This window comes from Saccopteryx bilineata, chromosome 1, assembly GCF_036850765.1.
Source record: "Saccopteryx bilineata isolate mSacBil1 chromosome 1, mSacBil1_pri_phased_curated, whole genome shotgun sequence".
In the NCBI taxonomy this organism is placed as follows: Eukaryota; Metazoa; Chordata; class Mammalia; order Chiroptera; family Emballonuridae; genus Saccopteryx; species Saccopteryx bilineata.
In genome coordinates, this window is record NC_089490.1 from 365,621,515 (window position 1) to 365,640,648 (window position 19,134).

The 19,134-nt window shown below is 54.7% G+C and overlaps 1 protein-coding gene and 1 long non-coding RNA gene across 10 annotated transcripts in view; one reads left to right on the forward strand and one right to left on the reverse strand.

Moving 5' to 3' along the window:
* Positions 1 to 27: 27 nt before the first annotated feature.
* Positions 28 to 19,134, reverse strand: part of PTPN5 (protein tyrosine phosphatase non-receptor type 5) — a 62,294-nt gene continuing 43,187 nt past the window's right edge. For 7 of the 9 annotated variants that reach the window (XM_066251106.1, XM_066251107.1, XM_066251103.1 and 4 more), the window contains 13 exons: positions 18,866 to 18,898; positions 14,581 to 14,792; positions 13,959 to 14,051; positions 13,646 to 13,723; positions 12,973 to 13,214; positions 11,272 to 11,461; positions 8,914 to 8,998; positions 5,088 to 5,167; positions 4,766 to 4,903; positions 4,128 to 4,238; positions 1,810 to 1,970; positions 1,608 to 1,721; positions 28 to 1,184 (listed from right to left, as the gene is read on the reverse strand). In XM_066251106.1, coding sequence (XP_066107203.1) covers positions 1,091 to 1,184; positions 1,608 to 1,721; positions 1,810 to 1,970; positions 4,128 to 4,238; positions 4,766 to 4,903; positions 5,088 to 5,167; positions 8,914 to 8,998; positions 11,272 to 11,461; positions 12,973 to 13,214; positions 13,646 to 13,723; positions 13,959 to 14,051; positions 14,581 to 14,792; positions 18,866 to 18,898 — 1,631 coding nt within the window. In that variant the 3' untranslated portion in view covers positions 28 to 1,090. The remainder of the gene's footprint in view (positions 1,185 to 1,607; positions 1,722 to 1,809; positions 1,971 to 4,127; positions 4,239 to 4,765; positions 4,904 to 5,087; positions 5,168 to 8,913; positions 8,999 to 11,271; positions 11,462 to 12,972; positions 13,215 to 13,645; positions 13,724 to 13,958; positions 14,052 to 14,580; positions 14,793 to 18,865; positions 18,899 to 19,134) is intronic. The other 2 variants (XM_066251110.1, XM_066251109.1) reach the window with 1 other exon arrangement.
* LOC136318585 (uncharacterized) lies at positions 13,008 to 18,367 on the forward strand. Its single transcript, XR_010728095.1, has 3 exons — positions 13,008 to 13,118; positions 15,992 to 16,050; positions 18,270 to 18,367. It is a non-coding gene; the product is annotated as an uncharacterized lncRNA (long non-coding RNA).

A 19,134-nucleotide genomic window follows, 5' to 3' on the forward strand; every position in this document is an offset into this window, starting at 1 on the left:
GCAATCACACAGACCCAGGAGGCTGGTTTGCTCAAAATGCTCTGTTTATTGCTCTATTCAATGACCACGAGCACATTATAAAAAGACACCAAATGTCCCTCTGCCATGGAATAAATATTTAAAGTCAGCAATAAAAACACGTGGCTCCAAGATAACACATGTTGCCAAAGAGTCATGCATGCCCCGCTGATGGGCTCTCAACACACACATGGACACAGGAACACACGCAGAACTACACACAGCAAGACTTCTGGGAAGGTTTCCACAGTGACACAGAAAAATGTTTCACACAGATCCGGGCCCGAGTCCCCACCCCACCCTCGGAGCTCCACCTCTCCCTCCTGTCCCCACCGGGGCCCAGGTCCTCTGGGTTCAGAGCCCCCATCTGTCCCAGTCCTCCCCAGTGCCTCACAGGCCGGTCACTGCCTCCGGAGGGCATCTGACACCCAGAGGACATCCAGGCTGGTACTCCTCTCCCGGGCCAACCCAGAGACCTCTCTCCCAGCTGAGACCTCTCCCCCCACTCAGGAGCTCCCCATGCCTGACCTTCAGGTCCTCAGGCCCTTCTCCACACCTGGTCCGAGGAACTGGGGACAAAATGCGATCTGCCTGCTGGGAGAAGTGGGGTGGGGGCCCGAGCCAGGCACCTCTGCCTGGGCTACTCAGGGGCTGGGGCTCGTTACCCCTGTCCCAGGCCGAGGAGACACAGTGTCCGGTACAGACAGCAGAGATGGACGGACAGACAGGACGCGCTGTGGCAGGGCACTTGGAGTGCAGCAGAGAAACACTTTGGATTAAGTAGCAATGGAACCGCCATTAAAAACCGAGGCCCCAGGTCTGCGTGGTGTGGGTCAGGTCCTGGAGCCCCAGGCCTAGCCTGGCACATCCCTCCCCTCCCCTGTTCCCTCCCCAATATATACAGTAAGAAGAGTGATGTTGGGGGGCAGGGGCCAGGCTAGAGAGAAGGAAACAGGAGGAGCAGGGCAGGGAGCAGGATGGGACCCCCGGCAGGGCCCTTGGGGGTGTGGCTGGGGTGAGGACCCAGACTCAGGCTGGGTGGCATCCAGGGGACCTCGGGGTAGCAGTGAGGTCACTCCAGGGACTGGCGAGACAGCTGCTTCTCATAGAGGCTCATGACATGATGCACAAACTGGTACTGCTCACAAGTCTGGATCATGCCGCCCCTGCCCGGCAGAGATGCACAGTGGGGAGGGGGTTGCTGAGGGACTGGCTGTGGGAGGCTGTCCCCCAAGCCCACAGAGCACCAACCATTCGTGAGGGACCATGTCTTTGTGCAGCCGGGAGAGGCCAACCCTATTCAGCACTCCTCCCTGCTCCATCTTGTCCCGTAGCTCTGGCAGGTAGCAGGGACAGAGATGGCATGTCCCACCACTCTCAGTCCCTGTCCTGGTCACCAGCTGTTTTTCTTCCCTCTTCATCCAGCCAGCTGAGCAGAGCCAGCCCCCTACCTGTCTTCCCTACCCCACCACCCGGCTGGTCCATACCCAGTGTGTTCTCCTGCCCCTCACCCCATGTACAGTCAGTCTCTCCCTTCTTCCCCTAGGGCTCAAGCTCTCCAGGTGACCCTGCCCTGCCCATGGGCTGACCTGTCCTGACGGAGCTGGCATGTGGTCTTCAGGATGTCCACCACGCCCTCCTGCCGCAGCTGCTGGCAGCAGATGCTGGTGGCAATGAAGCAGCCAGTCCTGCCAATCCCTGCACTGAGGGCCGAGGGGATGGCTGGGGTGAAGGGGCGGGACAGCAGGGGGCGGGGCTGCCCTGCCCCTGCGGGTGGCTGGGAAGACCCACCTGCAGTGCACGATGATGGGGGCGCAGTTGGGCCCCTCCTGCTGGGCGGCCTCCTCTACCTCCTGCACCAGGTGCAGGAGTGGGGGGGCCCGGTCTGGGGTCTTCTGGTCAGGCCAGGATGTAAACCAGTAATGCTTCAGGCCTCGCTCTTCCATCCCGCTCTGTCCAGGAGACAGAGGCCCACCCCAGAAATACGTGAGCTCTGAGCCCACAAAGCAGCCCAGAGAGGGGGACGGGATGGAAGGGAGAACACAGAAGGGAGGACAGGGAGTGGGACCTCTGGTCTCTGCCATCTACACCACACTGCACGGTGGCACCAGACAGAGACCCAAAGCCAGCTTGGTAGTGGGCGCTGGCCAGCGGCATTGGCATTGCTCTTCACATCAGTTCTGCCCTAGCAGCACCAGCAAACAAGAGGCAGAGCCCCTTCTCCATTTCATTCCCATTCTTATCGTAACACACAACGCCGTCACCCCTTCGTCACAGAACCAGAGCTCCGGGGCCCTTCCTCTCACCTCGCTGCCCACCCCACCCCACCCCAGCAGGTGTTCGTTTCCCTCCTCTCCCTGCCCTGCCCCCTCCCACTTCTTCCACTTCGGCTCTTATCATCTCTCCCCTGTTCAGACCTCTTCCTCCCCCGACAGACTCGTCACTCCAGTCAAAATGGCCTGTCTGCTGCATGAATTGGGACATGCTGCTCTCCTGTTCAAAACCCTTCCACGGTTCTCTTTGCTCTCTGAACAAAACCCACTCTCCTTAGTCTTCAGCCTGGTAAGTAACACACACTCTGGAGGATCTACCCTTCCACGCCTGTCTCCAGTCCCTGTGTACAGGTACTCACGCTCTCGCATTTCAAATGGTTTGTAGATAAAAACGTCTGCCATGCATGCGCGTGCGCACACACACACACACACGCACGCACACGCACAGGCGCAGCTGTTTAATCTTTCATGCTCTTTCTTTTACCTTTGCCTGCAATGCAGAGGAAAAAACCTCTTTTTGTTTGCCCCTTGGTCAACTCTCATTCATCCTTCAGAACTCCCTTCAGTATCACCACTTCCAGGAAGCCCTCAGGAGAACATAGGAGGACACAGGGAACATCCCAGCTGGCAGTGTCCTCTGTGTTCTCACCTTTCTCTAGCTCAGAACTTACCATTTTATGGATGCTCCTTGAGGAGAGGACAGGCTTTAGTCAGCTCTGTTCCCATTACCCAACCCAGACCCAGGCCCTGGGAAGATGCTTAGAAAGGTTTACGGAGAGAAGTAAATGCCTCCAACCCCCAAACTGCCCTGGCTCTTCTCTGACCGGTCCTGTGCACGGAGAAGATGCGCCAGCCCCGCCTTTCCTCAGCCTTTCTCAGGAAACCAGCAGCTGGCTCCTTGGGCGTCTGGGTTATCTGGCTGTGACAGTACCACAGCCTCTGTCTCCCCACTTCCTGGCCCTTTCTGCCCTCCAGCCAGGCCTGTATTTCAGCTGTTTGGGTGGGCACTGCCCTCTGGGGGGGCTGAGTACTCCCTGATACCCTACATTGCATCCTCTCCAGTGGGAGAGGGGGCAGCTCGAGGAACAGGTCTCAGTCCTAGAACTGGTGGCTGCCAGCATCGCTGGACTTCCCAGGCTGTTTCTGTATCTGGTGTCAGCTTCCTGGTGCCCAGCCCACCTCTTCCCCAAACATGGCTCTCCTCATTTCTCAAAAGGAGAACCCACTGAGCCTCCTGATTCCAGAGGAACAGTCTCTTCTATTATGCTGCTCCTGGAAGAAGCACAACTTCACGGTGGGAGGATGCCTTCCCCCACTCTTCTCGGCTGTTTTGTATTGCTCACATTTTGTGTCTCCCTTTTTTCCCTTTTTCTGTAATCACTATTTCCTCATGCAACCCAAATGCAGCAAGGAGTGTCTGCCCTCTGTTGGAAAGATTGGGTACTACAGTCCAGAAGGGCAGAATCCCAGGTAGAGCAGATGCTTCTAGTCGGGGACTCAAAGTCACCATGGTATGTCAGTTACAAGGGCAGTGCTGGAGGCGGCTGGGGACCCCTTCTCCAGACAGTCCTGAATTTGGGTGCAACTGAAGCACAGCCGGAAGGCATTATGCATGACAATGTAGACACACAGAGAGCCAAACAGCATGAAATACAACTGAGGTTTGGTCCTGCTTCTGTCCCCCAAGTCCATTCACCCTTCCCTCATCTCCGTTTATCAATAAATCCTGGAAGGCACAGGACTTGATTTCAACTAGAATGGACTCCGGAACCCTGTTCTCCGTGGTCCTGAATACTGCCCTTACCCCTGTCCACTCAGCCCAGCCCCAGGCCTCACCCTGAGGGAGATGAGTCGCAGCCGGTAATCCTCAGTCTGAATGACTTTCCGCACCACGATCTCGACACCATCGTACACCACCTGCTCCTCCGGCCAGTATTCGGTGCACTTCTGTCGGGGCCAAGATCAGGCTGCAACACACTCCCAACCACACTGTCCCCAGTGCCCTTCTAGGGGCAGCAGGGGGTGAGATAAAATGGCAACAGGTCTGCACTGAGAGTACTGGGTTTAAATCGCAGCTTCAGAACCTTTAAGTTACTCCCCTTTCCTGAGCCTTAGTTTTATTACCTGGAAAATGGGAGGAATATCCATCTTGAAGGACTTCTCTAAGGGTTCAATCAAAGGGATTGTTATGGGTCTGGGAGTGGCCAGCATCAGTGCTGGCAGCCTCGGGGGCAGCAGAGCATCCCGCTTAAGGTCCTGGACACTGGAGGCAGAGAAGCCAGCTCCAGGCTCTGCCTCTGACTCTCCGTGTAGTCCTGAGCAAACGACTTAATCTTGCTAAGCCTCATACTGCCTCACCTTCTCGGTGGAGTAAACACTATCAACCTCACAAGACTGTTGTAACAATTTGGGAACAAGAGGTTTAGTGTGGTCACAAAGCAGCAGACGCTTGGTGATGGGACAGAGGTGCCTACCTCGTTCATCTCCTCGATGTTGGTGATCATGACAATGATGGGCGTGTGCTCCTGCCACACCATGCGCCAGAAGTCACCGACCGTGCTGACGATGGGTCCCTGAGTGGCAATGTACACCTTCTCCTCCCCACCGTAGCCCTGCGGCCAGCCAAGTCCAGGTGGTCAGGGCCAGCCGCAGTGTTCCCCGGGGCCCAGTCCCCACACTCAGGTTCCTCCTGGGGGTTGGCAGCAGCCACCCTGTCTGAGGGATAAGCCTGGAGGATGGAGCCCACCAGCCTGGGCCTCCTTTTCAGGGAGTGGCCGTCGGGACCGGGCTACGTACCCGGATGTAGTTGGCGTTGATGTAGGAATTCAGAGGGTCGTCAGGGTCTGGTGAAGTCAGACACACTCTGCTGTGAGGGTCTGGAGTGGGGGAGACAGGAAAGGCTTGGATCTGTAATCCCCTCGGGCAGGGCCTATCTTGCTTGGCCCATTCGGGACACCCACATTCCTTCTGGGACTCTTGAGTGCCTCTTTCCCCTGCCCAGTAGCTAAACACTGAGCCTTCCCCATGGCCCACCGAGGCCGGTGAGGGCCCAGGCTGAAGAGGAGGGGGAGTGTGAGAGTGGAGAGCCTCCACCTCTGTAATATCACTGCTTGCCCCTTGCCCGTGCCCCTTAAACTGCCCTGCACTCACTGTGCCTCGTGCTCTGGAGAGAAGAGGAGTCAAGAAAGCTGTTCAGGGCACACATACTGGACACCAGGCCAGCAAGGGTTTGAGTGTACACTCTTGCCAGCGGACTGGGTATGTCCGCAGAGCACATGGCCTTTCTAGGGCTCAGTTTTCCCGTTTGTAACATGGGGGCAAAGAGACCGACACTTCCTGGGATTGTTGGGACGACACACGAGGAAGCAGCTGTGAAAGTGCTATGCAAACCGCAAGGCGCTTCGTCACTAGGCAGGGCTGCTACGATCTAGGGGAGGAAAGCCGAGGAAGAATACTGGGATAAAGGAGGAAAGCCTTCCACGTCTGAGACGAGACTGGAGGGTCTCAGCTGCAGACACAAAGAACTTTGTTTTCTTTTCAATTCTTTCGCACATCAAATCCCATAGCAAGAGATCCTCGTGACACCTTGCTCTTCTCCCTGGAGTCGAGTCTGTTTTGTCCCAGCGACAGCCTCTGGGTGCGAACTACTCTGTCAGCCTGCAGAGGCTGGGGCTGAGGGGAAGGCAGGCGTGTGGGGTGGGCAGGAAGCTGGCTCGGGTCGGGGGTCGTGGCTACAGTCCAGCTTTGTCACCAGCTCACTGTCTTATCCCCTCTCTGGGCCTCGGTGTCTCTCCTTACACAGAGCGGTGGATTAAAGGTACTTCAGACGTGTGCGACCTGGGCTCTCAAAGTATAGGGGAGTGGTTAAGAGTCTACACCATTGAGCCAGTCAGCCTGGGTTCAAATCCTGGCTCTGACTTACTATCTATGTCAGCACGGACCATTTACTTAATCTTCCTGTGCCTTATCTGTAAACTGGGGACATCCCTTTCATCAGAACCTTGTAAAGGTTGAGTCCTTAGTCCAGTGACTTAGCCCAGCACACAGAAAACACCCTGTAGCAAGTTGCTGCTGTTACTGCTGTCATTACAAGTATTACCGTAAGTCAGCCGGTAAAAAGAAGGGGAACTCAGGGTGACCAGCAGAAGAGAGGAGCAGGGCGTGCCGCATGGGTCATCTCCCTTTTCCTTGTCAGTGCCTGCCCAGCTTAGGGGCCAGAGTGGGCACTGCCCCCTCTGGACAGACACCAGGGTCTCCGGTATTCAAGAACCACTGTGGGAACAGGAGTGGTCCTACTGGCCCTGCTTCTGTGCCTGGCACTGTGCTTGAGAGTGGGAACTCCGAGATAAACAAGACACAGTCCCTGCCCCTAACTGTTCAGCAGGAAGACAAGCAGTGTGTGGCCCGTGAGTACTGGGGCTGAGGGAACAGAGGAGGCCCTTGACTCAGGGTGTAACCCTAGCTTCCCAGAAGAGGTGGCACCTGGACTAGGTTTGAGGGACCATAGAAGGAGGGGTAGAGAACACGGTTATGTCTGACTCAAGTGCCCAGGGCCGGGTGGGGGCTGGAGAGAGTCGAGCAGGAGAGGACCGGCTGACAAAGGGTCTCGTAAACCGTGCTGATCAGGCCGCACCTGAACCCGAGGAGTCTGCGTTTAGGGAGGACAGAGACATAACTGGATTCTGGTTTTGCATCATGTTGGTGACAATGGTAGAAGACGGACAGGAGGCAGGATGTGGGAGTCAGACCAGTTAGAGAAGATTACTGCAATGATCCAAGTAGGAAACGTCAGGGGTCAGAGGGCTGCCTGCCCTGCCGAACCCCAGGTGGCATTAAATGTCAGTGCAGTCTCTGTAAATGGCACCGCCTGGAACTGGGGGAGTACCCTTCTACCCCTAAAAGGCCACCTGGCAGTGAGAATGGAAAAGGGGGGCTAGATTCGTTAACTCAGACGGGTGCAAATGTCTATGTGCCAGGCAGTGCTGGGGTTTGGACCCAGTGGCGAAATGGCCAGGCTTGCTCCCCTGCACCTTGCTCTCTGTGCTGTCTGCGGGTTACTGGTCACCCTGTGCTGTGACTGTCCATGGGTCTGTCTCTCCCACTAGCCTGTGAGCTCCCTGTGCAGGGTCTGTGTCTCATTCACGTCTGTATCCTCAGCCCTGGGGGCAGGGGCTCAGGAAACGAGCAAAATGAATGTGAGAACAAACCTCAGGGGGTCCTGACTCTGAGGGGGTCTCTGTCAAGCGTTCCCTGCCCTCTGTCACTGCCCCTCACTCCCTCAGCCCCAGCCCAGTCTTTGAGGCACAGGGTCAATTCTTGCTGGACACAGAACACATTCTCTGTTGACCTTAGAGGCCTGGAGGCTCAAGATGGCTCAAGGCCTCTCAGCAATCCAGTGTCCTGTGGCATGATGGCCTGACCCGCACCCTCCCGCAGTGGCCTCTCTGAATGGACAGCAAAGGCCTAGGTTCTGAGGCACCTGAGCCGCCCCTCCCTCCAGGTGGGGCTAGGTGGGTGTGGGGGAGCAAGATGAGGAAAGAGGGGAGCAGCCCTGAGCAGTGCATCCTGGCCTTACATGGTGCTTTGTTTAACCGGAACTACCTAGAGACTATTGTAACCATAGCAACCACAAGTAGATATTTTCAAAGTTAAAAATAAGTCATGACATCTTATGTGTTGTTGGAGATGCTGACAGCAAAACTGCTTTTTAAAAGCCTCGTCACTCCATAAACTGAGTGGAGTAGGTTTGTGGAGATTCACTTTCAATAAGTCACCACCCCAGCCCTGCCCCTCAGCTAGGCCTGGGGCCAGGGGCCATAACTTGATATGATTAAAATTACCTGAAGGTGACATCCCTAGCAGGCCTTCCAGGGGACAGCTCACACTCACGCAGACTTGTCTGGACTGAGTGATGAGGCACATCCCACCCGCCGGGCGGCTCATGCCCTCGTGGGGCTGCTCTGCCTGTGAGCAGATGCACGACCTGGGCGAACTAAACCCGAGGCAGACACAGGAGTCCAGTTCTGGGGTGGCAGAGGCCTGGTTTGAACTCAGTTCTGTGCTTCCTAGACGTGTGACTGTGGGTGAGCCACTTAACCTCTCTGAGACTTAACTGCCTCTCCTTAAACCTGCCCACTCGGAGGAGACAAAGAAGGTGAAAACACTTTGCTGTCACCATGCACTGTGTAGGAGTTGCTGTTATTGTCACTCTTTCTTTCTTTCTCTCTTTCTTTCTCTTTCTTTCTTTCTTTCTTTCTTTCTCTCTCTCTCTCTCTTTCTCTCTCTTTCTTTCTTTCCTTTCTCTCTCTCTTTTCTTTCTTTCTTTCTTTTCCTCTCTCTCTCTTTCCTTTCTCTCTCTCTCTCTCTCTCTCTCTCTCTCTTTCTTTCTTTCTGGGACCCACGTGGCCAGGGCAAGGGTCGGGAGGGTGCTGTGTGAAGGAACGAACGAATCTGCCCGCACTTAGTGGGAGTTCCCCTTCACTGGGCACTGCCACCCTCCATCCCTTCCTGTGACCCTGGAGGCCCAGCTCTGGGGTTAAGGTCTTTCTCAGGGTGACGAGTCACCCAGGGGAGGCTGAGCCTGTCCCCGTCCCCGTCCCTCCCCAGGGCAGTGCGTACTCACTGGGAAGGATGGTTTTGTACCGGTTCTTCCGTACCAGCCCAGGGATGTCATACTCCTTCGGATCCACAAAGTTCATGGGGACTTCCTGCAGGAAGAAGAAACGGGGGTGTGAGCGGCTGTGGGTGGCCCTCACAGGCATGGTGAACACAGCGGCTGCTGTGGCCCCAACTTCTCGTCCAGGGGCTGGCTTGAGTGTATGTGTTCAACATATACTACCAAATGACTTAGTGCATATACACAAAGCATTCAGAATAGTGTCTGATACACATCAAGTATATAATAAATGTCATTACTACTGTCTATTGAAGATCAGTCTGGTTGCTAAGGAAGAACTGGAGTTTGAAAAGCAACCTGGCCTATCACCACCATCTTCCACAATCCCTGCTCTGCAGCCAAACTGAGGGGCTTTGCTGATCTATGTTCCCACTCTAGACATCCCCACCTCAGACCTCGGGTTGTGCTCACTCGGGTTTCACCCCACCCTCATTTTCTCAAGTCCTGTCCCTCTTAAATGCTACCTCCTCCAACAAGCCTTCCCTGATTCTCTAGCAAGCAAGGAACCACCTGATCTCCCAGCGCTGTTTCTGTACTTCCCAACACTCTGTGTCAAGAGCGCCAAGTCTGGATTTCTCTACCTTGGATGTGAACGAAGTCTTCTGGGACCTGGTCTTTCTGGGACCCGCTTTGAACAGACCCACCCTCTAGATATGCCCATCTCTTCTTGTTGCCAGTATGCCATTTCCCATCTGGCCTCCAGGTCTGGGATCGGGCTTTCCACTTGTAGGGAGCAGCCCTGTTCAGTTCTCCACCTCATTCCCACCGTGAAGGCTCCGCTGGCCTCTCCCATGTCCTCTGGGATGGCTCCCCAGTGCCTCTCGCCTCCAGCCCCTTTCTGTCTGTCCACACAGAGTAGCACCGGACCACATACAGTTCGACAGTGTTGTGTTTGGGACCACTAAGTATGTCTTTTGTAAAATGAGGATCATAATACTCACTTTCTAGGGTTGTTTTGAGACTCAAAAGAATAAAAAACAAGTGCAAAAGCGCTGTGGAGTGGGTGTGCAGGCTGTGCTCCTCTTCCTCTGGGCAAGATCGACAGCGATCTACTGAACATACTCAGCAGGAAATGACAGAGAGGACCCAAGTCTTTTCTTCAAGGGGAGCAGGGGCTGGGGTGGTCCAGGAAGGCTTTCTAGGGCATCAGGGGTGGGGCATGGTGTGTGAAAAAGTCCAGGAGGAGAAGGACACGGAGCAGGGATCTAGCCTAGTTAGAAGCCCCAGTCCCTGCAGGGGCTGGGGACATAAAGCTAGAAACAGGGGCTGGGCTAGCCAACTGATGCCAGCCAAACCAAGTTCTGCAGAATTTGGAGCAGTGGGTCACAGGGTGATGAGGTCTTCTCAGAGAGTCATCTGGTGGCAGGGGGGCAGGAGGCAGAGTGGGCTGGGGTGAGGGGAGTGATGAGGGAGGCACATTGGTTCCCCATCCCTCTGGCTTTGCCCAGGAGGGACTCTCCTCAAATACTCAGGGCCCCTTACCCGTCCTGCCCACAGAGGTGGGCAAGCAACCTAATGGGTATGTTTGAATGAGGACTGAGCTTTTGGGCCCCAGCTCCCTCCTTCCTCCTCCTCTTGGGCCCTCCTGCCAGGAAAGAATTATAGGGTTGCCCATGGGTCCCAGGATGTGGCAGTACTACCTGGGGTGGGTAGGAGGTTCAATACTGGGGGTTGGTTTTAAGTTGCTCACTGTTGCTACCTACGAAAGCCTCATTGTAAACTTGGTCTTTATCAACAAAAATACAGGTGGCATCGTGTGATCTCCTGGGTCTTAGTTCTTAACTGGTTGAGTGCTCAGGCAGGTAAAACAGAGGTGTCATTTCTTCAGTCCCCCCAAGTCCAACAGGAGGCAGCTGGGGGCTGTTGCAGAAGTCTACAGAGGTGATTAGGACCACCCTGAGCCACAGCCACAGGGGTCTCTGGGAGAGAATTCAAAGGGGAATGAACAAAGCTTGGTGATGTCGGGCAGGAGGGTGGGAAAGCAGCAGTCAGAATCGAAGGTTTTCTACGGCTTTCAAAGCACAGGGCTGGGCACTGAAGACTGGGGAATGCCCCTGAACACCAAGCCCCCAGACGGGCGCTTGTTCGTGGTCCTTTAATCCTTGCAACATCCCCATTACCCTTATCCCCGTTTTCTAGATGAGGCCCAGAGGGGAAGCAGCTTGCCCAGAACAAGAGGAGAGCTGATCATGCAATGCAGTTCGTCTATCAGCTGCGAGCTCTGGGCACCCCACTCCACTGCCTTGTTAGGCGACAGGCATGAGCAGAGGCCCCACAGCGGGGCAGCCAGGTCAGGGGACTCACAAAGAATTCTGCCTGCAGCAGGAAGGTGTCCAGGGCCTTTTCGTGGAGCTCCTCGGCCTGGAGGACGCGGGAGGCACTGAGCAGGTACTCGCGGGCTGACTCCTCATGTGGGGACATGAGGTAGCCGAAGCCCTCCTCGTTGCAGCCGGGTGTGCACATGTCCAGGGTCAGGGAGACGTTGGAGCCCCTCCTAGAAGGACCGGGAAAGGGGGACTGAGTCTCAGTGGCAGGGAGGGGCGTCAGCTGGGCCTCGGAGTGGGAAGGTGAGGAACGGAGGGTCAGGGAGACGTTGGAGCCCCTCCTAGAAGGACCGGGAGAGGGGGACTGGGTCTCAGTGGCAGGGAGGGGCCTCAGCTGGGCCTCGGAGTGGGAAGGTGAGGAACGGAGGGTCAGGGAGACGTTGGAGCCCCTCCTAGAAGGACCGGGAAAGGGGCACTGGGTCTCAGTGGCAGGGAGGGGCCTCAGCTGGGCCTCGGAGTGGGAAGGTGAGGAACGGAGAGATCAGGGAGACGTTGGAGCCCCTCCTAGAAGGACCGGGAAAGGGGCACTGAGTCTCAGTGGCAGGGAGGGGCCTCAGCTGGGCCTCGGAGTGGGAAGGTGAGGAACGGAGAGATCAGGCGTAGGAACAGGGAGGGCTCCAGGAGGAGGAGTGGAGGGGTGACAGCACCCCTCACATGAGGAGCACAGGTCTCACCCCAAGGCTGGAGCCTGCCTCCCTGCCTCCTGCAGTGGAGTAGCTAACGGAGTGGGGGTTGGGGGCCCCAGTTCCCAAGGTTCCATCTGAGGAGCCTTCACACAGCCCTCCCCTGGATTCTCTGTCACCACTGGAGGCAGTGCCCAGCTCTGCGAACCCAGGAAGCTTCCAGGGAGTGGGCACCTGCTTGGGTCAGAAAAGCAGGCTTGACCCTCAGTATCCTGGTCCTGAGCCAGTAGTCTGGGGTGAGGTTGCCATTGAGTCAAGGACATCTCACCCAGGAGAGGCTGGGGCCCCGGCTGTCAGGGAAAGAGGAGATTCCAGGGGCAGCAGAGCTGCAGCAAGGATGTCTCCCCCGAACAAACTCTACTGAGCTCAGTGTCTAAAGGCCCAGAACAGGGAGGGCTCTCGTTATACAGACGGGGAAACCAAGCCCCAGAGAGGAACGAGGACTGCCCAAGCTCAGGCACTAAGCGGGTAGCAGAGCTGAAACCGAACACTAGGTTTACTGACTCCTTAGACAGTGCTCTGTCTCCACCATGTGGGCCACTCAAAGATCTGGCGTACCCAGCTCGTCTCAGAAGAGAGGGTGTCAACACCTCTCGAAGTACGACCTGTGGAACACTATGGCATACGCTACATAGTGGGGTGCTTTGGTCAAGTGACTACCCCCTTATTGATTTACAATGAACACAAGCATGTTAAAGATCCTGACACGTCCTGCAATAAAGAAACCTACCCAAACTTACTTGAGCACAGAAGCGTACGTGTGAGTGTGCTCATGTGTACGCTTGTGGATGCCTATGTGCCGTGTGCAGTAACAGCAAACACCCACCTTGGGGCATCGTGAGCTACGCGCATCAGACCCAAACAGCCTGTGTTTACACTGGCTAAGCTCTGAGAGCAGCTCAGTCCTGGGTGCTGGGAGTTAGAGCCAGGCACCTGCCCTTCCGCCTGGGGGCTGAGAGCTCCAGAGCCCACACAGCCCAGCCCTCCTCCACCCCTACCTCTCCTGCAGACCCACGGACTTGACGGTCAGCGAGGCGGGGTCGGCCTCAGGCTTGATGTCCATCACGCAGTCAAACACGGGAGTCTCCGGGACGGGGTCCAGGTCCAGGAAGTCGTCCTCGACCTTCTCTTCCATCCACTCCGAGTAGGTGAAGGAGGGCTGGCGGCTCACCGACTGGCGCCTGTCCTCGGGGGGCAGCGGGGTGGGCGGCTCTGCGGAAGGCCTCAGGAGATGCCACACCTAGTGGGAGGCATGTGACGGCATGCATGGACCGGGACCGCGCTGCCGCCCCCTGGCTGATGCGCTGCCCATAGGAAGAAGCCGCTTGCCCCTCGCTTGGTCTCTGGCAGCCCTGCTCTCGTGGGAGCTCTCTGGACAGCACTGCCCCTCACACAGAGAGGAGGCTCCACCCCTCACCTTGACCTCCACTCCCCTGACTCTCAGCTTCTGAGGGGGGAGTATGAGGGCTCCTCCTTCAGTCTTCTCTCTGCCTCAGCCCTTCCCCTGCCTAGAACCCTGTAAATCAATTTTGAAGGTGCCCTCACCCCCTGCTGGGCACACTGGTGGAAGGAGACGGACACGCCGTCCTCAGCCCTCTCCAGAACGAAAGGGAGCTGGTGGGGTCAGGCCTCGGGGTCAGAGGGGAGCACTGAGGTCAGGAGGCGCCTTACCAGGGTGGTAACGAGGAGCACAGAGAGAGACACCAGCAGCAGACTGGGGACTTCCCAGGTCCCCACGTTCATCCAGACCTGGGGAGTATCAGACAGACAGGTCAGGGTGGTGTGGGGGGGCAGAGTTCTCATGTGTCTCAACAGGGACGGAACTGAGGCTCTGAAAATTCCAGACCAGGTCCGGGTGGGGAGCAGGGAGAAGAGCCTCAGGGGAATGAGGTACCTTCGGAACTCAGAGGCGCGCCCTGCAGGCGCTGGTGGGCTGGAAGCCCCCACCTGCTCCCGCCCAGACAGAGTCCCCGAGCTTCCTCACCTTGGGCTCCTCCTGCTCCTCCTGCTCCACGAGTGTGGCATTCCGTGACGAGCGGGAGCCATAGCTGCTGAGCCAGAGCACCCCGCAGGCAAGCTGGGACAAGGGGACCAAGTTCAGAGCCCGGGCTTCTTGCCCCCATGTTCCCCTGTGTAGAGCCCACCTCAACTGGCCCCCCAAGGTCCAGACTGTGCAGCTAAGGGAAGGGCCCAGGTGCTGTGTGTCCAAAAAAGGCCTGAGGACTCTCTCTGGGGAAAAACTGACTAAAGGGAGCCAAGAGAAAGCCCTTCCCAGGGACCCCCCCTCCAGCTACATACATCAAAAGAGAAGTCTCCCAGAGATGCCTCCATAGACAGGAAGTCCTCAGAGCTCAGAGACCCCTGCAGGGCCAGAGGTTTAGGGGGGGCGTGTCTAGCTTCTGGAGTTAGGGAGGGCAGGGTGTGAGGGGCTTAGCTATGGAGACTGTCGCTCAGGACTCTAACCTCCTCCTCATGCCAGCCTGAGGGCGGGAGTCACAGGGGGACACTGACAAGGCCCTTCATCTCTCTGCCCGGTAGCCCGGTGGCAGTGAGCTAGGGAAGAAAGTACTCTCTCCAGGCCCCCCTGAAGCCTGTGATGTCCTTACCAGGAGCTGGAAGGTAGCTAACAGGCACAGGCTGCTCTTGATCGTGAGGAAGTGTCTCTCGGCAACTTCAGGTGGCTTCTCGGCTGGATCTGAGGGTGGTGAGGGAGGGGGTGGCAGCGGCATTTCTCTCTGTGACTCTGAGTCCGTGGTTCCTTCGGCTCCAGCGGAGTCCCGTGGGCCCAGGGTCTCCATCATCATCGACTGGGGGGGACCTGGGGAAGGCGGACAGCAGGCGGCTGACGCGGGCCTACCGACCCACGACTCTCACGCAGCCACCCCTTCTGGGGCGGCCGCGGCTTCCTCTCTATCCGGATCAGTCAGCGTGGCTCCACTTCCAGCAGTCACCCTCGATTAGCAAAGCAATATTCACCTACCTTCGTCAGAAACAGCTAAGTGTGGGTGGACAAATTATTTCTCTTTTATTTCTCCAGTAACAGAGTTAAAATGGCAGGAGGTTTTTCAGGGAGTTTAACATCGCTGTGTTTACGCAGATTCATTCTTTTCCATTTCTTAAGGAAACAAAAAACCACTGCTTCAAACTTAAGAGAGAGAGTGAAAAAAAGAAGGCACAACCAGGTCGTGACCTCCTGAGCAACCCACCTACGCCTGCCCCTCTGGGTTTTCTTAAATGCATATATTTATTTATTTTATTTTATTTTAATTGAATTTTATTGGGGTGATACTGGTTAACATAATTATTCAGGTTTCAGGTGCCTAATTCTACAACACCTCTCTGCACACCACATGGTGTATTCACAATCGCCCACCAGACCCTCTAGATTAAAAACAATTTTATTTCCATTGGTGGTGGGGGAGAGAGAGTGAGAGAGAGGCGAAGCATCAACGCATTGTTCCATTTAGTTGTTCAAGTTAGTTGTGCACTCACTGATTGCTTCTTGTAGGGGGATCAAACCTGCAACCTTGGTGCACCAGGATGACACTTCGTCCCCATTCCACATACTGAGTTTCCTTTCAGATTAATTCAGCAAAGGGTTCCACTACTAAAATAGTTTGCACACCACTAGCTTAGATCTGAGGCCCTGACTGTCGTCCAAGGATTGTAGCAGCAACCACCTTAGTGAGTCCCAGATGTTGAAGGTCCCTATCCAAACCTACATGGTCTACTGCCCAGAAGAGAGGGACCAGCAACAGGGATGTGAGCTCCTTGACAGGGGGGGGTGGGATTGCCCACGCATCACTGTGTATATGGGAGACTGGGCTCCTTTTCTGGTTGGGCAGCAATGGAATTCCCACAGCCAGGACCACATGAGGCCAATGTCGTTGTCTGTCCACATGCTTGCTTGCTCATGCGACACTGACCGAGCATCTCCCTTGGCATGGATCAACAGTGCGCTGCAGAGCCCAGGTCCTGGAAACAGCTGCAGCTCTATCACAGGCTCTTCCTTGCCAGGTGCTGACCCTGTATGGCTCCCCACCTGCTGTGTTCCAGCCACACTCTGCATTCCTCAGGTGAGCCCACTCATGGTACTTTGCACATGCTATTCCCTCTGCCTGGAACATCCCTCCAATACCCTGCTCCCCTCCCCTGTCACCCCCCCCACCACCACACACACACTTTGTCAAGTTAAATTCATCTTACAGAACTCAATCAAATGTCACCAGATGGAGGTCTTGCCCTATCATATGGGCCTGGCGCCTATGCCTCCTCCTTCGTCCCACCAGCAGCAACAGGACACCTGGGATGTGCAAGGCCTTGCTTTGTGTTTGCTAGTTTACTCACTCCTCACAGTGCCTCTATGAAGCTGGCACTACTAGTGTAATATCCTCTTTTTGCAGAAGACCAACACGAGGCACAGAGAGGTTAGTAGACTTGCACAAGGTCTGTTAGCTAGTGAGTGGCTGAGGTGGGTTTAAACTGAGGCAGTTGGACAGGCTCTCGGCTATATTATGCTCACTAGAGTTTGTAAAATTATTTGTTGAATATTATCTCCCCATTCATCTCTGAGTTCCATAGAGGCAGGAGTGGTTATCACTTTTTTTTTTTTTGTATTTTTCCAAAGTTGGAAACGGGGAGAGACAGTCAGACAGACTCCCGCATGCGCCCGACCGGGATCCACCTGGCACGCCCACCAGGGGCGACGCTCTGCCCACCAGGCGATGCTCTACCCCTCCGGGGCGTCGCGACCAGAGCCACTCTAGCGCCTGGGGCAGAGGCCAAGGAGCCATCCCCAGCGCCCGGCCATCTTTACTCCAATGGAGCCTCGCTGCGGGAGGGGAAGAGAGAGACAGAGAGGAAGGCGAGGGGGAGGGGTGGAGAAGCAGATGGGCGCCTCTCCTGTGTGCCCTGGCCGGGAATCGAACCCGGGACCCCTGCACGCCAGGCCGACGCTCTACCGCTGAGCCAACCGGCCAGGGCCGGTTATCAGTTTTGTTCATCATGACTGATGACTGTCCACAACACTTAACACAAGTTCTGGCACATAAGCCTACAGTAAATACTTATTAAACAGGCACATGAGGATGAGTAAGTGATAATCTTTTACTCAGTTTCTTTATTGATAAGTGGGGATAATCATTTATACTTTGAAAAGCTGTTATGAAGACTACAGATAAAATACCCGGCCGGGCACCTGGCATCTAGAAGGTGCATGATAAATGTCAGATTATAATAATGATGACATATGATTCCCAGTCTCCTGGGTAAAAGAGATGGTGGATATGTGTTTACAATACTGTGTATCAAGTGAAAATTATGAGAGCTGCTGGAGTTGGTAGGGACAAGGGGAGGGCATCTATCTTTGTCCATAAAGGCTACAGTTACTAACCACAGGAACGTACAGCTCAGATCCCGGCCCGCAATGGGGGGGGGGGGCTGCTAAGAGATGGATCATGCAGGAAGCCAAGAGTTTCCACTATTGATAAGCAGAGGGTTGGTTACTCAAGTGGCAAGGTCTCCATTCACACCCTCTGAAAAAGCAATTGAGGGATGCTGCCAACTATGGAAGGTTGGGAGGGGTGCAGGCCAGGGTCACATGGCTTGGCTTTGCAACATACATGCTGTGTACTGTGGACAATCTCTTCTTTGCCTTGGGTCTAAGGTGCCTTATCTGTCAAAAGAGGGGCCTGATCTAGAACTCAGTGCTTTTCAGTTGTTCCTGCCATCCTACGGGGCAAGGGGACTTGGGTTTTGGGGGCATAACAACAAGTTCATGCAAGCTTGACCTTGGTTGCTTCCCCCCCCCCCGAAGTTAGAAGCGGGGAGGCAAAGAGACAGACTCCCGCATGTGCCCGACCAGGATCCACCCAGCATGCCCACTAGGGGGCGATGCTCTGCCCATCTGGGGTGTTGTTCCACTGCAACTGGAGCCATTCTAGTGCCTGAGGTGAGGCCATGATGCTATCCTCAGTGCCCCAGCCAACTTTTTGCTCCAATGGAGCCTTGGGTGCGGGAGGGGAAGAGACAGAGAGGAAGGAGAGGGGGAAGGGTGGAGAAGCAGATGGTCGCTTTTCCTGTGTGCCCGGGCCAGGAATCAAACCTGGGACTTCCACACATTGGGCCAACACTACACCACTGAGCCAACTGGCCAGGACCTTGGTTGCTTTGTTTTAAAATTCATTGGTATTCTCTGTTTTATGCTATGGTATATATGCACTTGTTTGGATAATAAAATAATATGGGTGTGTGTGTATGTTTCCTCCCAAAGCTTTGAGTCAAATTTCTGTTTCAGGAGAATATGCTACATTTATCCTGTGGCTCTGCCCTCAGGGGTACACGCACCCCAGTCTGAGAAGCATGGAATTTGCCTGCAATAAAACATTATGTCGCTCTTATAAATGATTCTGTAAATGAATATTTAATAACAAGGAAAGAAAATTTAATGCTATGGAGTGAAAAAGGCAAGGTTATAAAACAGTATGATCCCCTTGGTCTTAAATTAAGAAAGTATAAATGTGCATATGAAGAGGTGAAGTATACTTGCTGCAAGACAAGAGGACAAGAAGTTAACAGGAGGTGGTGCTTGTAGAGCACATGGCAGTGAATGTCTGGCACACAGGAAGTGCTCCATAAATGCACACGGTTGACGGGAAGAACAGAAGCCAGGTATTAACAACAGTTCTTTAGAGGAGTGGGAAATTAGAGGTGATTTTTTTTCATTGTTTATATATCGAGATTTCTTCCAATACATACATACACATATAGATATATATGTATATACCTATATACTATACATATGAAAATACTCATACACACATTTATTTTTAGTAAGAAAAAATATTTTAATTAAGGTGATCACACATTCACTCTGCTTACTCACTGACTCACCCAGAGCAACTTCCTGTTCTGCAAGCTCCATTCCTGAAAGCATAAATGAAAAGAAGAGAAAACATATAAATTATCTGGATTACTTTTTCTCCTTATCTGGGTTTGGACATTTATAGTGGCTGAGAGACAACTCCTTTGAGCAATGACAATTATACTGAAAGTAAAGAACAAAGGGAAGTATATTAGTGCTAAAAAGGTGACTATCAGATGACATCAGAGTAATGGCAGCATGAGAGATAGTTCTGATCTCTCCCCTTGAAATTTCAACA